This window comes from Parastagonospora nodorum, assembly GCF_000146915.1.
Source record: "Parastagonospora nodorum SN15 chromosome Unknown scaffold_8, whole genome shotgun sequence".
NCBI lineage: Eukaryota > Fungi > Ascomycota > Dothideomycetes > Pleosporales > Phaeosphaeriaceae > Parastagonospora > Parastagonospora nodorum.
In genome coordinates this window covers 1,198,290-1,215,606 of record NW_001884556.1, presented here as the reverse complement: position 1 = coordinate 1,215,606, position 17,317 = coordinate 1,198,290, and the positions used below count along the sequence as shown (strand labels likewise).

At 51.2% G+C, this 17,317-nt stretch overlaps 5 protein-coding genes across 5 annotated transcripts; 2 read left to right on the top strand and 3 right to left on the bottom strand.

The window, feature by feature from the left end:
* Positions 1-967: 967 nt before the first annotated feature.
* SNOG_06021 (hypothetical protein) lies at positions 968-3,050 on the bottom strand (the record flags this gene model as incomplete). Its single annotated transcript, XM_001796357.1, has 2 exons — positions 968-2,303; positions 2,350-3,050. The coding sequence occupies 2 exons, from the start codon at positions 3,048-3,050 to the stop codon at positions 968-970; spliced, it is 2,037 nt and encodes a 678-aa protein (XP_001796409.1).
* A 264-nt stretch (positions 3,051-3,314) lies between these two features.
* Positions 3,315-5,589, top strand: SNOG_06020 (hypothetical protein; the record flags this gene model as incomplete). The annotated part of the gene is made up of 2 exons (XM_001796356.1): positions 3,315-4,006; positions 4,053-5,589. 2 exons carry the CDS (start codon positions 3,315-3,317, stop codon positions 5,587-5,589), a joined length of 2,229 nt encoding a protein of 742 aa, XP_001796408.1.
* A 134-nt stretch (positions 5,590-5,723) lies between these two features.
* Positions 5,724-6,785, bottom strand: SNOG_06019 (hypothetical protein; the record flags this gene model as incomplete). Its single annotated transcript, XM_001796355.1, has 2 exons — positions 5,724-6,371; positions 6,510-6,785. 2 exons carry the CDS (start codon positions 6,783-6,785, stop codon positions 5,724-5,726), a joined length of 924 nt encoding a protein of 307 aa, XP_001796407.1.
* Positions 6,786-9,612: 2,827 nt separating this feature from the next.
* On the top strand, positions 9,613-15,414 carry SNOG_06018 (hypothetical protein; the record flags this gene model as incomplete). Its single annotated transcript, XM_001796354.1, has 3 exons — positions 9,613-11,359; positions 11,409-13,540; positions 13,594-15,414. The coding sequence occupies 3 exons, from the start codon at positions 9,613-9,615 to the stop codon at positions 15,412-15,414; spliced, it is 5,700 nt and encodes a 1,899-aa protein (XP_001796406.1).
* A 463-nt stretch (positions 15,415-15,877) lies between these two features.
* On the bottom strand, positions 15,878-16,333 carry SNOG_06017 (hypothetical protein; the record flags this gene model as incomplete). The annotated part of the gene is made up of 1 exon (XM_001796353.1): positions 15,878-16,333. The coding sequence occupies one exon, from the start codon at positions 16,331-16,333 to the stop codon at positions 15,878-15,880; it is 456 nt and encodes a 151-aa protein (XP_001796405.1).
* Between the last annotated feature and the right edge of the window lie 984 nt (positions 16,334-17,317).

Below are 17,317 nucleotides of genomic sequence, written 5' to 3'. Positions count from 1 at the left end.
AGAGGAGTGAATTTCGATCTTTACGACTCGGGTACCGGTGACAGAGACCTTCCGATCCACAATTGACTAGCCAAACCTCTCTCGTGCACTGTTATTTTAGGGCGACTAGGGCTTCGTCATTCTCCTTACCATCACAATCGCGGATCGCGGAGAAACGCACTGCACATCGGTTTGACGGTCTCATCCGCGGAGACCTATCAGTGCGGAGTCCTTGATGTGGAGAAAGCACCCAGTGCCGCATGCCGTCATCATCCTAGCTAGAATCAAGTACCAGTCTGGTGTAAAACGTTTGGGATACGCTGATTTTCGAGCTGATATGCGACCTTATCTTTAGCGCTGGTTTGAGCTTAGCGTATAGATACATGTGGCGAAGGCGTGTGTTGTGCCGTAGTCTAGCCATGCAAATGAGGGAAGTGTTCCTGGCCGGACCCTGTTGAGGACGTGCGTGTGGGGGTATCAAGACCTCCATAACTTTTGACACTGCTTGGCGAGGGTACTTGAGTAACGTCTCTCCCTAAACTTTAATCTTCAGACAGGACAACACTTCAACTTCGAATAGAGGTCTGGCGCGCGATTTGCCTAGTGCTGCTAGGGCGAAATGTTCGTGCTGCCACTGTCTCATCGATGCTGTGGGGCTGCGGGAAAATCGCGCTGACAGTTTGCATCGTTGGGCATCTCGAGATCTGCCCGGAACAACACCGCATTGCTGTAAAAGTGCGGTCGCATAATTTGAAAAAGGCGTGGGTAGTGGACGGTTCGTGTCATGGTGCAAGATAGGTCCCGGGTTTAGAAGGCGTTGCGGTCGCTATTCACATAAGGTCGTGCTGTTCTATAATGCTTCTCCGCGGCGCAGCCAGCCTTGCCGAGACCATCCGCTACTCCGTCACCAGCTTGCGCGAAGTGCGCGACGCGATGTAAATCTCGCGACGAACTGTGGAGGTTCATATCAATTCAATTCATCGCAAAATCAGCTCAGCATTTTGTTCTTGAGCGTTTGGCCACGTTGCTCGATAGGTCCGACTTCGACTTGACCTTGAAGCCGTTGTCGCATCGTGTCTGCCCGTTGCTTCATGCGCTTCTCGCCCCTCTCCCTGGTAGCCGCCTTGTCAAAGCGTCCTTTAACGCCGTGCTTCAAGCGCGTAATCATGTCTCCCGCTTTGCCTTTGGTCAAATCTTCGGGTTTGAGACGATCGCCCTCGGGCCTGAACTTATTTAGAAAGTCCACTTGGGCCTGTGAGGCGCGGCTTCTGCGCCAAGGTTGATTCTTTGCAATCCACATGTATTCAAAAGCTTCCGATGCATACGTGTCTGCTGCGTGAACAACGTGCTCAAAGGACTCACCTGCGGCGATAACGCGGGGTGTGGCATAAGGACTTTTGGCCTTTTTATCTGCAGGCAGTCTCCAGTAATATCGAGCTCTAAAAGCGCCTTCGTCCTTGTCAGAAGGCTCGATGATGAGATAGTTGCCACTATTCGTCGTCAGGACAAACCTTCCCTCACCAACACCAACCCAAGCGAAAGGACTCAGGTTTCGAATGAATTGATCACCGGAGGTATCTGCTATCAGATCGTGGACAGAATCGTAGTCCGTGAAGGTAATGCTCCCGGGCACTTTCTTCGTGACCGCCTTCTTCTTGAGCTCCTCTGCCTCTGCTTCACGCTGCTGCTCAACCTGCTTCCTCTCTTTGAGTTCGGTCAAATTCTTGGTGTTTGCGTTCTCGACGATCTCTCCAGGATCCAGACCGAAAAGTGTAGGCGTTGACACCACACCGCTACTCAATGCAGCCACCATGTCGATTATGTGACAGTTTTCTTTTCCTTTGTGAAGCCGCATTCCTCGGCCTATCATTTGGACCAGCAAATTGCGTGACTTGGTCGGGCGAGCAAGGAGCACGCAATCAATATTTGGAATATCCGTACCCTCGGTGAACACTCCACAGTTGAGCAGTACTGGGAACTCGCCATTTCGGAATGCGTCAATTCTAGCACTGCGGATCTTGGCTGGTGTGTCTCCGGTGACAAATTGAGCATCTATGCCATACGCGCGAAACCTTGCAGTCAAACTAGTGACGTGACTAAGATCGACACAAAATATCAAGGTCGAAGTGCGATCCTTTGCTTTGGTCGACCAGGCTTGCACAACAAGCTCATTGGTTTCGTCGGTGTTGATGGCTTTGGAAAGAGCTGCAGTTTGGAAGTCGCCGTTGGCATTGGAGCTTATTTTGCTCAGATCCGCCTTGATCTGTACAGTGGTGAAGACAACATCCGACAGCCAATTCTCTTCGATCATATCGACATAGTCACTACAGAGTCAGCGCAAGCTCTTCTGTTTAGCAAGATGATGCATACCGATGATATACAATGTGGTCGATGACAGCACCGAGTGCCCTGCCATCGAAGCGAGAAAAGGTGGCCGAGACACCAACAAGTGCAGGGGCACTGCTCTCACTCCAGTCTGATGAAGCATTGCGTAGCCCAAAGTGCTCAAGCACGTTGAGATACGTCTGGCTCACTATGTGATGTGCTTCATCAACAAGAATAAGCTTGTATCTCGACGGGTCGAATTTCTGCAGTCTTTCGCCAGAAGTGATGCTCTGTACTGAGGCAACAGTGATGTCAGCGGCACCTGAGGCCTGATTGTTGCCCATCTCAATGTCTACATGCTTATCGGGATATGCTTGGGTGCAGTGTCGGGCGGCTTGTTCGACAAGCTCGCGGCGATGGGCGAGGATGAGCGTCTGCGAGGCATCGCCGGTGGTGGGTATCCGGTCGATGAGATGAGTAAAGATGACTGTCTTGCCAGAGCCTGTAGCCAAAGACACACCCAGACGCTTGTGGCCTGCATTGAGGTAGGAGAGCACTGCTTGTATGCATTCTTCTTGATACTCGCGCAACTTGAGCTTTGGGAGTGGTGGGGGCGGTGATACGGGTGGCTGCACGTCTACGACCTTGGGTTTACGAATGCGTGACGCGTGCCTGACAGCCACACGCGCGGGAACAGTGCCCGCTCGCGTGTAGATCCTCAGCGCATGGCGAAAGAGGGCAAACATGAGACGTGGTCCGAGGCAGGATGAGGTGCGAAAGTGTCGCGAAGTCACCTGCACGATGCATGACGCAGCCAAGGGCACGCCTCAGTTCAGCTTAACGCCGGGCGGGCGCGTCTTAACCCCACTAAATGTTTTCTCGACTTTCACCTCGCGCAGCACTCCACCCTTCACCACCATGGATTGCCTGGATATATCTGCACTCGTCCGCGCCTCAACTTTACGTGTTGAGCACGGCGGGTACATACAACCTCGACTGCTGCGCCCACGATGGGTTCTAACGAGGATGACGAGAACCGCTCACCACCACGCCGCCGTTCCAGCACTCCCGATACGCCTCGAAAGCGACGACGGCTAGGCTCACTCAAGCTCGATGCAGCTGGCCTCCGTAAACATGATCTTCTCCGAAGACGCACAGTAGAAGCCAACTACAACGACGAATACCGCGAGCTTTTCAATGAGCAAGTGACGCAAGCCGCCTCACGCTTCCACACCGACGAGTCTGTGCGATATTACACCAAGCAAGTCGGAACATCGACCTGGTCACCTAGTGAGCAGGCTGTCTTCTTCGCCGCCCTCGAGCGATTAGGCAAGGACGACCTACCGGGCATAGCAAGAGCGATAGGCACCAAAGCCGAGACAGAAGCACGCGACTTTCTCCTTGTACTGCAGGATGCAGCTGCCAAGCACGTCGACGCAAAGGTGACACTGCGCGACATTCCTGCTGCGATTGAGCTTGGCGATGCGTGCAGTCAAACGCTGGAAGAAGCAGCGGATGCACTAGCGTGGTACCAGGAGAGGTTCGACGCTGAACAGGAACAAGAGCGCTATGGCGAATACTGGCTCATAACGCCTTCCATAGCCGAGGAAATCGAGGATGCCATCAATGGAAGTGTCCCATCGAGGCCTGCCTCTGTGTCTGGAGAACGAGAGCCGAGTAGGTATCGCAAAGGGGTCGCCGGGTATGTCTATGCGTTGTAACTTCTTGGTATTGAACTGACATGTCAGGGCATGCGCGAGTTGCAAGAAAAGCAAGAGGAAGTGCGACCGCCAGGTTCCATGCGCTCAATGTGTGAAAGCTGGGACCAACTGCGTATACCCAAAGGACCCACCTAGCCTTGTCAAGCCAGATTCTGCTCTGGAGCGCATGCATGAATCCACCGTAGGGACAGACGTCCCTCCGGCTTATACTTCTGAAGCCCCCATTCTGCGGGCGATACCAGAGGCACGTCTTCTCCAGCCCGAAGTGATGCTCACCTTGTCCCGAGAAGTATTCATGAACCGATCAGACGACATTCCCTCTCCCTGGCCACACTGGTCTCACTACATCTCCGAGGTTGCCACAGAGCCGTCCATCTATCGTACAGCATTAAACGACTTTCATCGACTGGTCCTTTCCGTGACTAAACGTCTCGTACAGACCGCAATCATACAGGCCACTTCCAGGATGAGATCGCAGCGATCCCGCAAGGAAAAGGGATCATACCCACTGATCAAATCCAGGGACGTCTATACTGCCATCGATGTACTCGGCATGAAGCGAAACGGAAGCGAGAGGTGGCAGGGCGTACCCAGACGTTGCGGACTGAAGGTGACTGCATCCAAATTAACGACGCAGGGTCGGCGCACCAGAGAAGTGCCCTGGGGTGAAGTTGAAAGCATCATGGGTCCAGTGAGTTCGTCGAGTGAGTATGTCGATACATCAGGTGGACCAAACAAGTTCAAATCGAGAGCGGCGCGCAGCGGCACCCCACTGCCCATGCACAATCTCACTTTGTCAGATTCTGATGACGAAGTTATTGACGTGGACATGGTCGACGATGACGACAGCGACTCTTCGGAGCATTTTACGGATGTCGAAGCACGACCTCCTGCGCAACGTGTTCTACAGCCGAGAGACCCAACTGGCAGATACGCAACGCTCCCACCTGAGACACAAGCCGACGAAATTCCGCATCAGGTGAAGACTCTAGAGGAATTTGATCAGGAAGCTACTTGGCATGAGGAGAGGGTGCTCTGGGATATGCTTGGCGTCAACTCAGCAGCCAACGACGAGAAAGCGAAAACCGGCGACAAAGTAGACGAAGTACAGGACCCCAGCGTTGGAGTCGACGAGAAGGTTGCGACAACGTCTTGCGACTGGCGACAGCTCATGGAATACCGTGCTCCGTGGGAAAAGTACGAGACTACAATGTTGGAAGCGCAGTTGCTCGCGAATCAGAAGCGATCAAACCCCAAGTTAGGCAGATCTGGTTCACGTGCGCAGAGCACTGGATCTCTGTCCGGTGATTTCAGCGATGGTTCTTCAACAACACGTTCAAGGAGGGCAGGGCTCAAGTCCACAACCGAAATCAATCTGCACGTCAGAGGCACAAATGCTTACGCGGCTTTGCAGGGGGTGGAGCACACGAGTTCTGACAGGAACAACAGCGATTCTGACCCTAAGAGCGCAACTCCCGATGAGGACGTGCCCACGCAATCTATTGAAGCCGGACAAGGCGAAGCCGATGGCTATGATTCTGAGAGTGACATGGACTGGTCATAGAAAGGCAGCTCATCAATGCGTCCGATGTCACGTGAATGGAGAACGCTTATTATGTAGGGAAGAACAGGTCCGTGGCCATGTTTTGACTCACTTATGGAAGTGCATAGCGTCCGAATGACCTTCTGCCTCTCGCATCAAATATACGGTCTAACAATTCCCTGCACTGTGTCCCAAACAACGTCTCCAGCCTTTGCCCGCAGTTTTACCATCTCTTTCTCATTCGCCACCGCATCGCACTTCCTGTTCACAAGAAACAATCCTCCACTCTCTTTCCCTCTCGTCGTCTTCCCCACCACACACTCCTTTGGTCCCTTACCACCAAACGCCTCACTCGTCACCTGATACAAATACCTCTCCGCACTCTCCTCAAAACTAATCGCAACCAACCTAAGAATCGGATCGAAGAAAATCGCACTCAGCCACGGTCCCCAACTCCCTTCATCCCAGCCGCGAAACAAATTCCCAGTCCGCACAATACCCGGGTGGCTATGTATGAACACAATCTCCGCATTCTCCGGCTCTTCCGCGAGCTTCTCGAGCGTCAACGTGTTCATCATACCCACGTGGAGCTGCGTCCTTGCAACGAACCACGCGGCTTGTTTCTCCAGCGTCAAATCGCCCACATCCAGAAAGCGCGCGGTCTCCATGCCGCCCGCCAAAACGCTAACAACCCGCGCCGCCGGCGAAGCGCGCAGTTCCGGCAGAAGATTCTGCGTGAACGTGATGCGCGTGTAGAGTTCGAGCGCGTGGCTGATGTCCAGACCTTCTTCCGTATCTCGACACTAATCAGCGCTGCTCAAGTCATTGTGTCTTTTCATTTTAGAGCGCAACTTACTCCTCCTTCCCCCCAATGGCGCATACCCCGTCGACATGAACAACAAATCCACCCTCCTTTCACTCTTTTTAATCTCTTCACACACCCGCTTCGCCTCGGCTAGGAGCGAGACTTCGCCCTCGATCCATATCAAGCTGGCTTTCGCATTCACGCCCTTCATTTCCGCAGCGAAGGTGCGGAATGCGGGGAAGCTTGCTTTGCGCCCGATCACGTAGGCTTTGAATTGGAAACCTAGTTTGATCAGCGCGGTTAAGGTGATTTTTCCTATGCCGGCGGTGGCGCCGAGGAAGATGGCGGTTTGGGGGACGGTGGAGGGGGTCAGGTTGGTGTTTGAGGCGTGAATGATGGATAGGTTTGGCATGTTGGCAGTGTGGGATGGAAAAAATTGCGGAATTGTATATGGTTTGTGTATGACGAGGTGTGCGTTTTGTGGAGGGTGGACATAGAACGTTGGTATGGTATGACAGGGCGTTTCGCTTACCGGGCGGAAAGCGGAGGACGAGAAGTCATCCTTCGCTACAGATACTGAAGTGTCCATACTTTCATGCGGTATGCGTACGGTAGTTCTATGCGTAATACAGTGCCGTGGAGTTGTTGAGGGGATGGGTGGTTGAAGCGTGGGTATTTGTGAAGCGCACGCGACATTACTTGGGCACATGCATGTAACCCTTTCAAATGACGAGACAATCTTATTGCTATGAGGCTAGTCGATTTCTGGAGGTTTATTTGAATGGATAAGAAGATCGAATACACATGTGGCTGCGAGTGGAAACATGGAGGGTAGTCTGAGAATCAACTGTAAGTTTTTCCCACGGTCGTTCGTGTATACATATATATGTATCTTTAGGGTCGATTAGAATGTGAAATCATAATTGACAGTGCTTCTCGCATTATTCTACCATACCTATGTACGGCTCTGAAAGCAGATAGACTGATCCAGTAATCATATGATTAAAGTTGTTGGTTCCGAGAGAGCTTCAATTGGTTTCCTATATAACAGTCCAGTGATAAATACTGTCAGTAGAACGATTGTCTTCACATGGTCAAATAGTGATGTCCTTTGGCGCATATTTACTTGATCTTTTGACAAGTCGCGTGTTTTGTGAAAGTAAAGACATATTGCAAGGCTGTAGATGTGAGACACTGACATAGATTGAATCTGCAAGATCTTCTCAAGTATAAGAGAGTTATTTTGTACATGGAGCGAGGCGCCGGCCAAGGACGAGACTGATTACACTACACAGTACGCATTCTCCATGAGATCGTTCTCAATCTAGAAGAATGTATCGCTTTCTCTCGGTCGTGTTCGAGTAGAATTTGCAGCCTGGCTTGGGTACATGCGTGCGCTGGAGCGCTTCGAAAGTTTGCAACGTCATCTCGGACATGCTGGCATTGTATCTCAGCCAGCCGCACGAGGTATCTTGTGCTAGCCTGTCTACGCGAAGCAACTCGCGCTCTAAGAGGAATTATCAGCTCGCTCGCTCGCTCGGCACATGCACTCATCCTTCCAGTCGACGAGACTTCGTTAATGCGCACTATCGCGCTAAGATACAGAAAATCTCTTTCTTTTCTTCAGGTGCGCGTGACTGATGGACCTCACTGATGTTCGATTTCCTGTGAAAATGTTTCCGAGGTCATACGATGCTCAACACGAGTCGTGTTCGACGTTCTGGACCAACGGGGCAGGCCGCATCGCGAATCGTACAACATCCACACAAGTCGGGAACACGTGCGTAGCACAGTTAGACCTTGCTAACACGCTGTGCGGTGGAGATCCCGAGGCTGTGATGATTGATGGCGCATAACAGCAGAAGGAAAGTCACCAATAAGTCAGTGTGCGTCATTCTAGCCCCAAAAGTCGATCACGGCCACCCATCTGAGATCGAGCGGGTCGCTTCCAAAGCCAAATTCCACCTGGTCAACAACAACAGCAGCACCGCCCATTCAGTTGTATCTTTGATCTCATGGCTTGGCGCCACTGACGCGAACGACTTTTGCATCCCATATGTAACTGTCTCATTGGAGGAACATTGTGGCCCGCTCGAAATCCACCGTGTTGACCCCTGCAGATGCGGCGCGTTCAGGCACCGAGGACCAGGAAACACCAGCCGCTTAACACGTGTGCCGCTCGCTAGATCGTGCATGCGAGCCATGGAGAGACGGACTTGTCAAGCCACGCTCTGAAATTCGATATCACGGACGCCGAATTCATGCCGACTGCCCCAAGAACGTACAAAATGCCGCTGCGAAGACGCCACATCAGCCTCGCGCGTGCTTGCCAGTCCAAAAGTGACAACGTGCCCGAACCCAACGGCGAGTCTAATCGGCCGCAAGAACAGTTCCGACAAAACCCGTTGAACCATGAGCCCAGCGCCGTTGCTAGACCCAGCTGAACAGCACAATCTTGACAACAAGAGACAGATGGGTTGAACGCCACATCACAAAGTTTTCAAATTGATAAAGATCCATGGTCGGACAGGAAATCTCCGCCCCATAAGGCGTACCAGTCAGGGCCAATGATAAGCTTCAGCCGGTGGTACAGGATGCGGCTTATATGATCTTGAGATGGACTGATTGCCAGATCGATATGCGGGGCGCTGTCGAGGCATGGCGATACTAGGGTGCCCTTGCAAGCAAGAGTTGGCCACCATGTTATCGACAAGCCGATGGTTGATACAGCGAAGCAGTCTCACACTACTAGCTTCTCCAAGCAATACCTGCGACTTGCCCATCAACACGTTCGACTCGATGTTGGACCACTAACTCTGCAGTGTCAAGTGCGTGCAGAGCCCCAAGGTACTCAAGGACGACATCAAGAAAGTTCAACGTATCCTCATAGCTGCAAACAGCTTCAGGACTTGATGATACAAGACGTCTTAGGAGTACTGCCGGTTCGCATCCCTGCGGTGTTCCGTCAGATCTAAGACGGGGTCTCTACGTGTGCCCTAATAGATCTGGCTGTGGCCTATTCGGGCAGGGGCGGCATCCAGATCATGTCCAGTTCGCTCGCCTCTCGGTCAGAACCGAGGTGAGCCCCACAGAGAACATACCGTTTTGTCGTGGAGGCTCTAGACTCCCACCCGAGTTTGTATATATCCCGGTGGAGATCGCCCAGCTTAGAATGTCATCAGCTATCATCTCTCTTACCGTTGTAGCTGCTCGTCGCTCCGTTCAGGATTCAACTTACCATGCGGTCTGTTGTCCTTGCGACGCTCTTTGGGCTCGTTGCTGCTCAGAGCAATGCATCTAACGCTACTTCCACGCTCACTAGCCTATCCCAACCATCGACAACTCAGGTATCTTCTTCTCAGGCATCTACGGGCTCGAAAACAGCCATCACTGTCGCTCAGGATGGCTCTGGTCAATTTACGGCTATCGGCGCAGCTGTAACAGCAGCACAGATCAGTGGGATTCCGACGGTGACAGTGCTTGCGGGAACATACACCGAAGCCGTCACAATCGGACAGGCCTCAGTCACTATCGTTGGCGCAACAGCCACTGCTGCTGTGGACTGGTCGCAGAATCAGGTCACTGTTTCGAATCCAGCGGCTGCGCTCAGCATCGGCTCCAGCAACGCCAAAGGCATTACGGTACGCAACATCAACTTCGTCAACAGTGCAACAACCGGAGCAGGAGCACAGGCCGTCGCTCTTGCCCTGAGAGGCAGCAATGTTGCTTTCTATGGTTGTTCTATTGTCTCGCCAGGAACGACTGTAATCTCGGTTTCGACGGGAACTGCCTTCTTCGCGAACTCGTATATCGAAGGCTCAACCCAGATGTTCTACAACTCGCTCACGGCCTATGTTTACAACTCAACCATTGTGCCGTTGAACCCCCAGGCGATTGTTGCCTACAACAAGGGCACGGCCACGGCCAATTCGACCATAGTCTTCGATTCCAGCACAATCAAGCCAAAGTCTGATAACACATACAGTGGCGTTTTTCTGGCAGCTCCAAATGGCGCTGGAGCTGTGGCTGTCTTCAGAAACACTATGATGGAATCTTTGGTCTCGCCAGCAGGTATTCATCCTACAGCTGCCAGCTATCAGCCCGTCTTCTTTGGGGAGTTTTTGTCGAGAGGTGCAGGGTCGTACGAGAACAATGCCGCTGCTCGTTCCAAGTACGACGTCTTGTTGAGCCTGGACCAGGTTTCTCAGTTCACCATAGACAAGGTCTACGCCAATGCAATCTACTCAGGCTACAGTAGCTCATCTCTTGGTTGGATAGACCAGAACATCGTTGCATCGATCCAGGCCTCATATGCCTCTCAGGCCGCTGCTTTTTCTCAGATCTCCTCGTCTACAAGCGAATCTTGGTATAGCTCTACACCCATGACCGCAACCGTCTCCACCAGCATGTCTGAAAGCACTTCAAGCTCCGCAAACGCGACAATGACTGTTTCCGCGACCAGCAGCTCAATGTCGGCTGTGGCCACCTGCTCGACCCCACCATCCGCTACGATAGTGGTGTCCAAGACTCCTGGGCCTTGCGAATTCGGCAACATAACATCAGCCATTGGTGCTATACCAAACGATGGGAAAGATTATACCGTCAGTATTGGTGCTGGAACTTACGTCGAGCAATTCTCTATAACCCGTAAGGGCAAAGTCACACTCAGGGGTGCAACTAACTTTACAAACGATTATACCCAGAACCAAGTGCGCGTAGAATTTTCCAGTGGCCGACTGACTAATCTGGGCCAGAATGAGCAGACCCCGGTCATCTATGCGAAGAAGAACGATGTCTCTGGACTTGCACTTCACAACATCGACTTTGCCAACACTTACCCGCAAACTACGAACACTGCCGCCCTGGCTGCTGATTTCTATGGACCGAACATGGCTGCATACGGTTGTTCTTTCATCGGCTTTCAAGACACACTGCTTGCGAATAAGGGAACACAAGTCTTCAGCAACTGCTATATTGAAGGTTCGGGTATGTAACGATGTCTCTGCTTGAAGAGCGCATACTAACCCATTGTTAGTTGATTTTGTATGGGGTTTTTCCACGGCATACTTCCACCAATGCATGATTGTGAGCAACACACCAGGAGCTTGCATTGCCGCGCAGTCTCGAGCCGATGCAAGCACTGTTGGAGGATATGTCTTCGACTCCTGCATGGTCACCTATAGCTCTACATATGGTAGCTCGTTTGGTTTGAGCTACCTTGGGCGGCCATACTCACCGTTCTCCATTGCGGTATATATGAACTCGTACATCGACAAGCACATCAGCTCTGATGGGTGGCAAATATGGTCCACCGGTAATCCGCAAACTTCTGGAGTACTGTTCGGCGAGTTCAATAATTCTGGACCTGGATCGTGGCAATCATCCACCAAGCGTGTCAGCTTTGCGACCAACCTGACTGAAACGCAAGCATCCAAGTACAGTCTTGCAGCATGGATTGGCGATACTACGTGGCTCGACTTTGTCGCGTACAACGTGCAGCCATCATATGCATTGACTGGTCCCTCTTCAGCCATGCCGCCTATCAATGGCACCACAACAGGCCCCACCACCACTGCGACTGTCAACGCGCACCCCAACAGCGGAATGATAGCCCCGGTAGGTGCCGTTATCGTCTCTGTAGACGGTACCCATAATGCTGCATTCTCCAGCCTTACTGCTGCTCTTGCATCCCTTCCGAAGGATTCGACTAACCAAACCATCTTCATGTATCCCGGCTCCTACAATGAGCAAGTTCCGTCTGTGAATCGGCCTGGAGCTGTGCGAATCATCGGCTATACGACCGGTAATCCTGGCCAGTCGTACAAAACCAACCAGGTCACCATTACCTATTCCCGTGGTCTCTCGGTGTCTCCGCTACCTGTCGGCCACTCAAATGCAGAAACTGCCACTTTCGCCACTGCTTCCAGCCGAATCAGCCTCTACAACATCAACATGATTAACACCGACAATCTTGATGGTCTTCAGTCGTCATATGTGACACTTGCTGCTTCCATTTACGGCAACGACATCGCCTTCTATGGCTGTTCGTTCGATGGATGGCAGGATACTTTACTGACTGGCGCTACCGCCGGTTACCAATACTACGAGTCCTGCTACATCGGTGGGGCGATAGATTTCATCTGGGGCTACTCAAAGGCTTACTTCAAGGGCTGTACAATAGGTGCTAAGCGCAAGTCATCATGTGTTACTGCACACAACAGAGCGTCGTCCACAGCTGTTGGTGGGTATATATTCGACCAGTGCCTTTTCACCGCTGCACCTGGTGCAACCGATGATCTCACAAACAGTGTGTACTTGGGCCGTCCTTACTCGCAGTATGCTCTTGTAGTCGTCAAGAACTCCTATCTCGACAAGACTATCGTTCCTGCAGGTTGGAAAATATGGTCAGCTACGGATCCGCGCACCGGCGGCGTCACGTTTGCAGAGTTCAACAATTCTGGTCCGTCAAACTGGGAGAACAATGCCGCCGCTCGCCAAAACTTTGGCTTCGCAACTCTGCTCACTTCAGACACATACTCGCTCTCGTCTGTAATGGACTCAACTGAGTGGATTGACATGACCTACTGGAACTCGATCGTCACGCCTCAGCCACTCATTACTGTACCCGTCCCTACAAACATCACAGTGAATGGCACATCCGTTTTCAATGGTACAGCGCCTCCACTAGGCGCTCTCCTCGTATCCAAGACCCCTATCGACGGTGTAAACACTTATACCACAATTCAGGCTGCTCTGGATGCTGCACCGGTATCAAGCAAAGTCAACGCTACTATCTTCATCTATCCTGGCGTGTACAACGAGCAGCTTATTCTCAACAAGTCCGGTCACACCATATTCAAGGGCTACTCAGAGGCTACTGATGATTATTCGAAGAACCAGGTAACCATCCAATCTAACCGTGGCATCGACACGCAAGGTACATCTGGCAGCAACACAGATGGCGCCACCGTGTATGCAACGGGCAATTTCTTCCACGCATTCAACATCAACTTCAGGAACAACTTCGGCACAACGCAGAATATTGCATCACTAGCCTTTGCAGTGAAAAGCAGCAAGTATGCTGCACTCTATGGCTGCCAGATTTATGGCAATCAGGACACGTTGAGTGTCTCTGGAAACCTGTTCACCTTCAAGACTTACATAGAGGTATGCGTTCAGCGAACGAAACTGGATTGAGTCAATACTAATTTCGTGAACAGGGTAACGTCGACTTCATCTATGGAAGTGGCTCCGCATACTTCCTCGCCTCGACCATTTCTCCGAACGAGGATGCGATCAGTATAACTGCCCACAAGCGAGCGGCAAATGTCACGAATGCAGGATTCGTTTTCGACCAATGCACGCTCAAGCCTGCGCCTGGGGCTGGACCTTTCACCAACGTTGGTCTAGGTCGCCCTTGGAACAGCTTCTCCCGTGTTGCCTACATTAATTGCTATCTCGACTCAATGATTAGCGCAGCGGGATGGAACCCATGGAGCAAGTCGACACCGAACACGAATGGCGTCCAGTATGGAGAGTATCATAATTTTGGTCCTGGATCGAATATTTGCAAGCGCGCTGCCTTCTCTCAGCAGCTTTCCGACGCCGCTGTGGTTCAGTACCAGCTGGGCAACTTCTTTGCATCCACAAGCTTTATCGAATTCGCGCGTGTAGATACTCAACCATTTTCGGTTGGTATTGATTTGGCACAGACCTGTGGACCTATCTCATCAACCATCAGCGCGTCTGTTGTACCAAGCGCTTCCTCTACGCCCGTGCTCACAAGCAGTCTTCCAATTGTTACAGCCTTCACCACTACTACTGTGGTAGAGAAGCTCACGACAAGCACATTGATTACAGCCCCGGACGTTACATCCACAACTATTGCCAAGATTACTGAGACGTTGTCGATCACTGCAGCAGACGTTACGAAGACCAGCGTGGAGAAAGCTACCATCACCATCTCTGTCACCTCTCCAGACATCACCTTAACCTCAACCTCCGTAGTCACAGAAGATGTCGGTCTCACAATAACCCCTGGCGCTGTCACGAAAACCGATGTTACGAAGGGAACGATAACCGAAGGAGGTGTGACTACCAAAGCACCAAGCACTTATACCGTTCAAGGTACCTCGACTATCACAACGATCTTCACATCCACCCCGAAGGCAGCAACGATTACGCGAATTGAAGGCTCTACTGTTATCATCACCAGCTCGATCTATCCCAAAGGAGCCACTACAACCATCTCGACCACCACCTCTGTGCAGCCTAGCAGCACCAAAACAACTACGGTCAAGGCCAAGAGCTCAGTCACAGTGACTACTACGTCCTACAAAACAACTACCAAGAAGTCAACCATCACACAAGCTTGTATTCCAACTGCCGAAGCACAGCTGGTGCGTCGTGGGGCCGTTCTTCCTCGGGCTGGCGCGGCAAGCACTACCACCATCACGCTCAGCGCTACAGTTACCAGTTTTGTCAAAACTTCCACTGTCACTCAACCGGGCGCTACTATCATAGCTACGAAAACTTCAGTCGTCACTAAGACAACATCATTGAAAGCCAGTACTGTCACAAGTACCATTACTTCGGTTGTCGCAACTCGAACCAGCGCGCAAGCGGGCCAGACGGTTTATACAACCATCATCTCCACGTCCAAAATTGGCAAGACCACGACTCTCAAGCCCTCTACAACTACAATTTCATCCACGAGCTTCGCGACCAAGACGACACTGTCCACCGTGACCGCTGATGCTGTCACAATTAGCAGTTTCAAGACAAAGACAACTACACAGACTGTAGAGGCGCTGCAGCAAACCGTCTACATCACTAAATCAGCTGATGTAACAAACACGATCAAGACTACGTTGCCTGTCAGCACGACGACGCTATATGAGACGATTACAGAGGGTGGTGGCGTTGTCACTACAACGGTGACAGCGGAGCCAGGAACTAAGACCGTGGCGCAGAAAGTCACCACGACGGTGCTGCAGGTTGTGACGAAGACCGCGAAGGGCGCGAAGAATTGTACGGCATAGGATCTATCATGATAAAGGTACACGACATATAGGTTACTGTTTAATATATAATGAGATACCCATATCCAACACCTAGGCTCATTACGGCTTTTTGAGCCCAAGAGACGATTTCCAGATCATCCTTGTTACGCTAAGTATTTAGAATCACATCAACGCACATATACATTCTACTATTTATACAGGCAACGACAAGCAACAATTACATTCACGACTCCGTCTCCGTACTCTTGAACGCCGGTTCCTTCGGATCTCTCCACATCGTGCACGGATTGAATCGCCAAACACCGCGATGCTTCGTGCCGAATACATAGTGAATGACATACGGCACAAAAAATGGTACAGCTGGAAAGTCGTGTACCCCACCCTCGAAATTTCTATCCGCCGTTCCAAACACCAACGGCGCAATGCGATACTAACAGTTCTCGTCAGTGAATTTCACGCTTTCGGCAGACATAGTCTCACATTATCCGTATCCATCAAGAGCTTCTCCATGCCGCTTATACGCCGACTTCACCTCTTTACTGTCGTACTTCTCCAGCGCCTTTAGCGTCTCGATCTCGTCTTGCAGATGCTTGGTCAGTGGCGGCGCAAAGTCGTGCACCAGCGCCTGAATCTTCGGCCCATCAAAATCTTTCACATCGCAACTTTTCACGTATTCGTGGAATTTCTCAAATCCCGGCGTGAAGGCTCGATGCTGCTCGACATTTTGTGCCATGAGTCCTGGCTGGGCTGCGATCTTCTCCAAACTCGGGAAAAACTCGGCTTCTTCGGCGTCGTGGTGGTGATGCATGGATTCGCACCAGCATTCACAGTACATTAGGAAGTCGCGTTGTGTGGATGTGTCGTTGTGAGGGATGTGCGGCGCTTGGAGGTAGATGGAGTTGAGGCCGCGGATCATGCCGTTATGGGCGAGGGCCATTTGAGTCGCAACATAATATGCAGAGTGAGATGCCTGACGTTTCTGTGAGTATCGTAATGTCCAAAAATAGGGGAAATCAAAGTACATTTTTTGAGAATGCTGTAGTAGTGATAAGAGGGTACGGCTGATCTGCCCACTGCGAAAGCATTTTATTCTTGAGAGCAAGCCTTATGATGAAACTGAAGGATGGGTGTATGAAGTCTTTCAGGAAGAAGTATGCTATCAATTCAAAAACGCTCAGCGCAGGTATCAACACATTTATGAGGTGTAGATAATGCGGCACAGTTCGGTCCTTGCATCAGGCGAATAAGCACTTCTGCAGGGCGATCGCTAGGGTCGCATACAAGTGCATGTCGGTGAACATTAAGTCCGACGGAGCCGCTTTCATTTACGCGCTCACTATCCGTCGTATTCGATAGGTCAAACGGATCTAAGTGACTTGTGTAGATCCCGCTTCCGGACTATTACTTGAGGTGTAGGAGATAATTGTGAGCAGTAGAAAATCGAACACGCTGAGGAAAAGGGCCGATGATAATTATCGATGTTGTTTCAAATGTTCGCATACTCGAGGACCAGTGTTATTCTTTCTAGAAAGGTGACATCGTAGGCTCTCTCTCTCTTCCAAAGCAAATATGTTAATGTGTTTTGTTGGTAGAATGATTGGGGCTCTTGTTTTTCGAAGAGGAATGCGTCGAACGGAAGTGCGATCAGTATGTTCGATAAGTGCTTTGCGTCAAGTCGAGTCAACCGGTCTATATTTTCCTCTGAAATGAACAGAGAGCGTTGGGCGGGGTTGGTACCGCAAGATCGTTATCAGATTTGTGTAGGTCAAATTGGAATCTGTGTCCTTTCTATTAGTGTTGATCTCGAACTCCAGAATGCTTGTTCTTGAGTTTGATGATACTGACGATGCATCGCTCGATATCATAAATTATAGTCCAGTTCCATGCGACACATCGAATTCGCCTCATCTTTTTTTTTTGG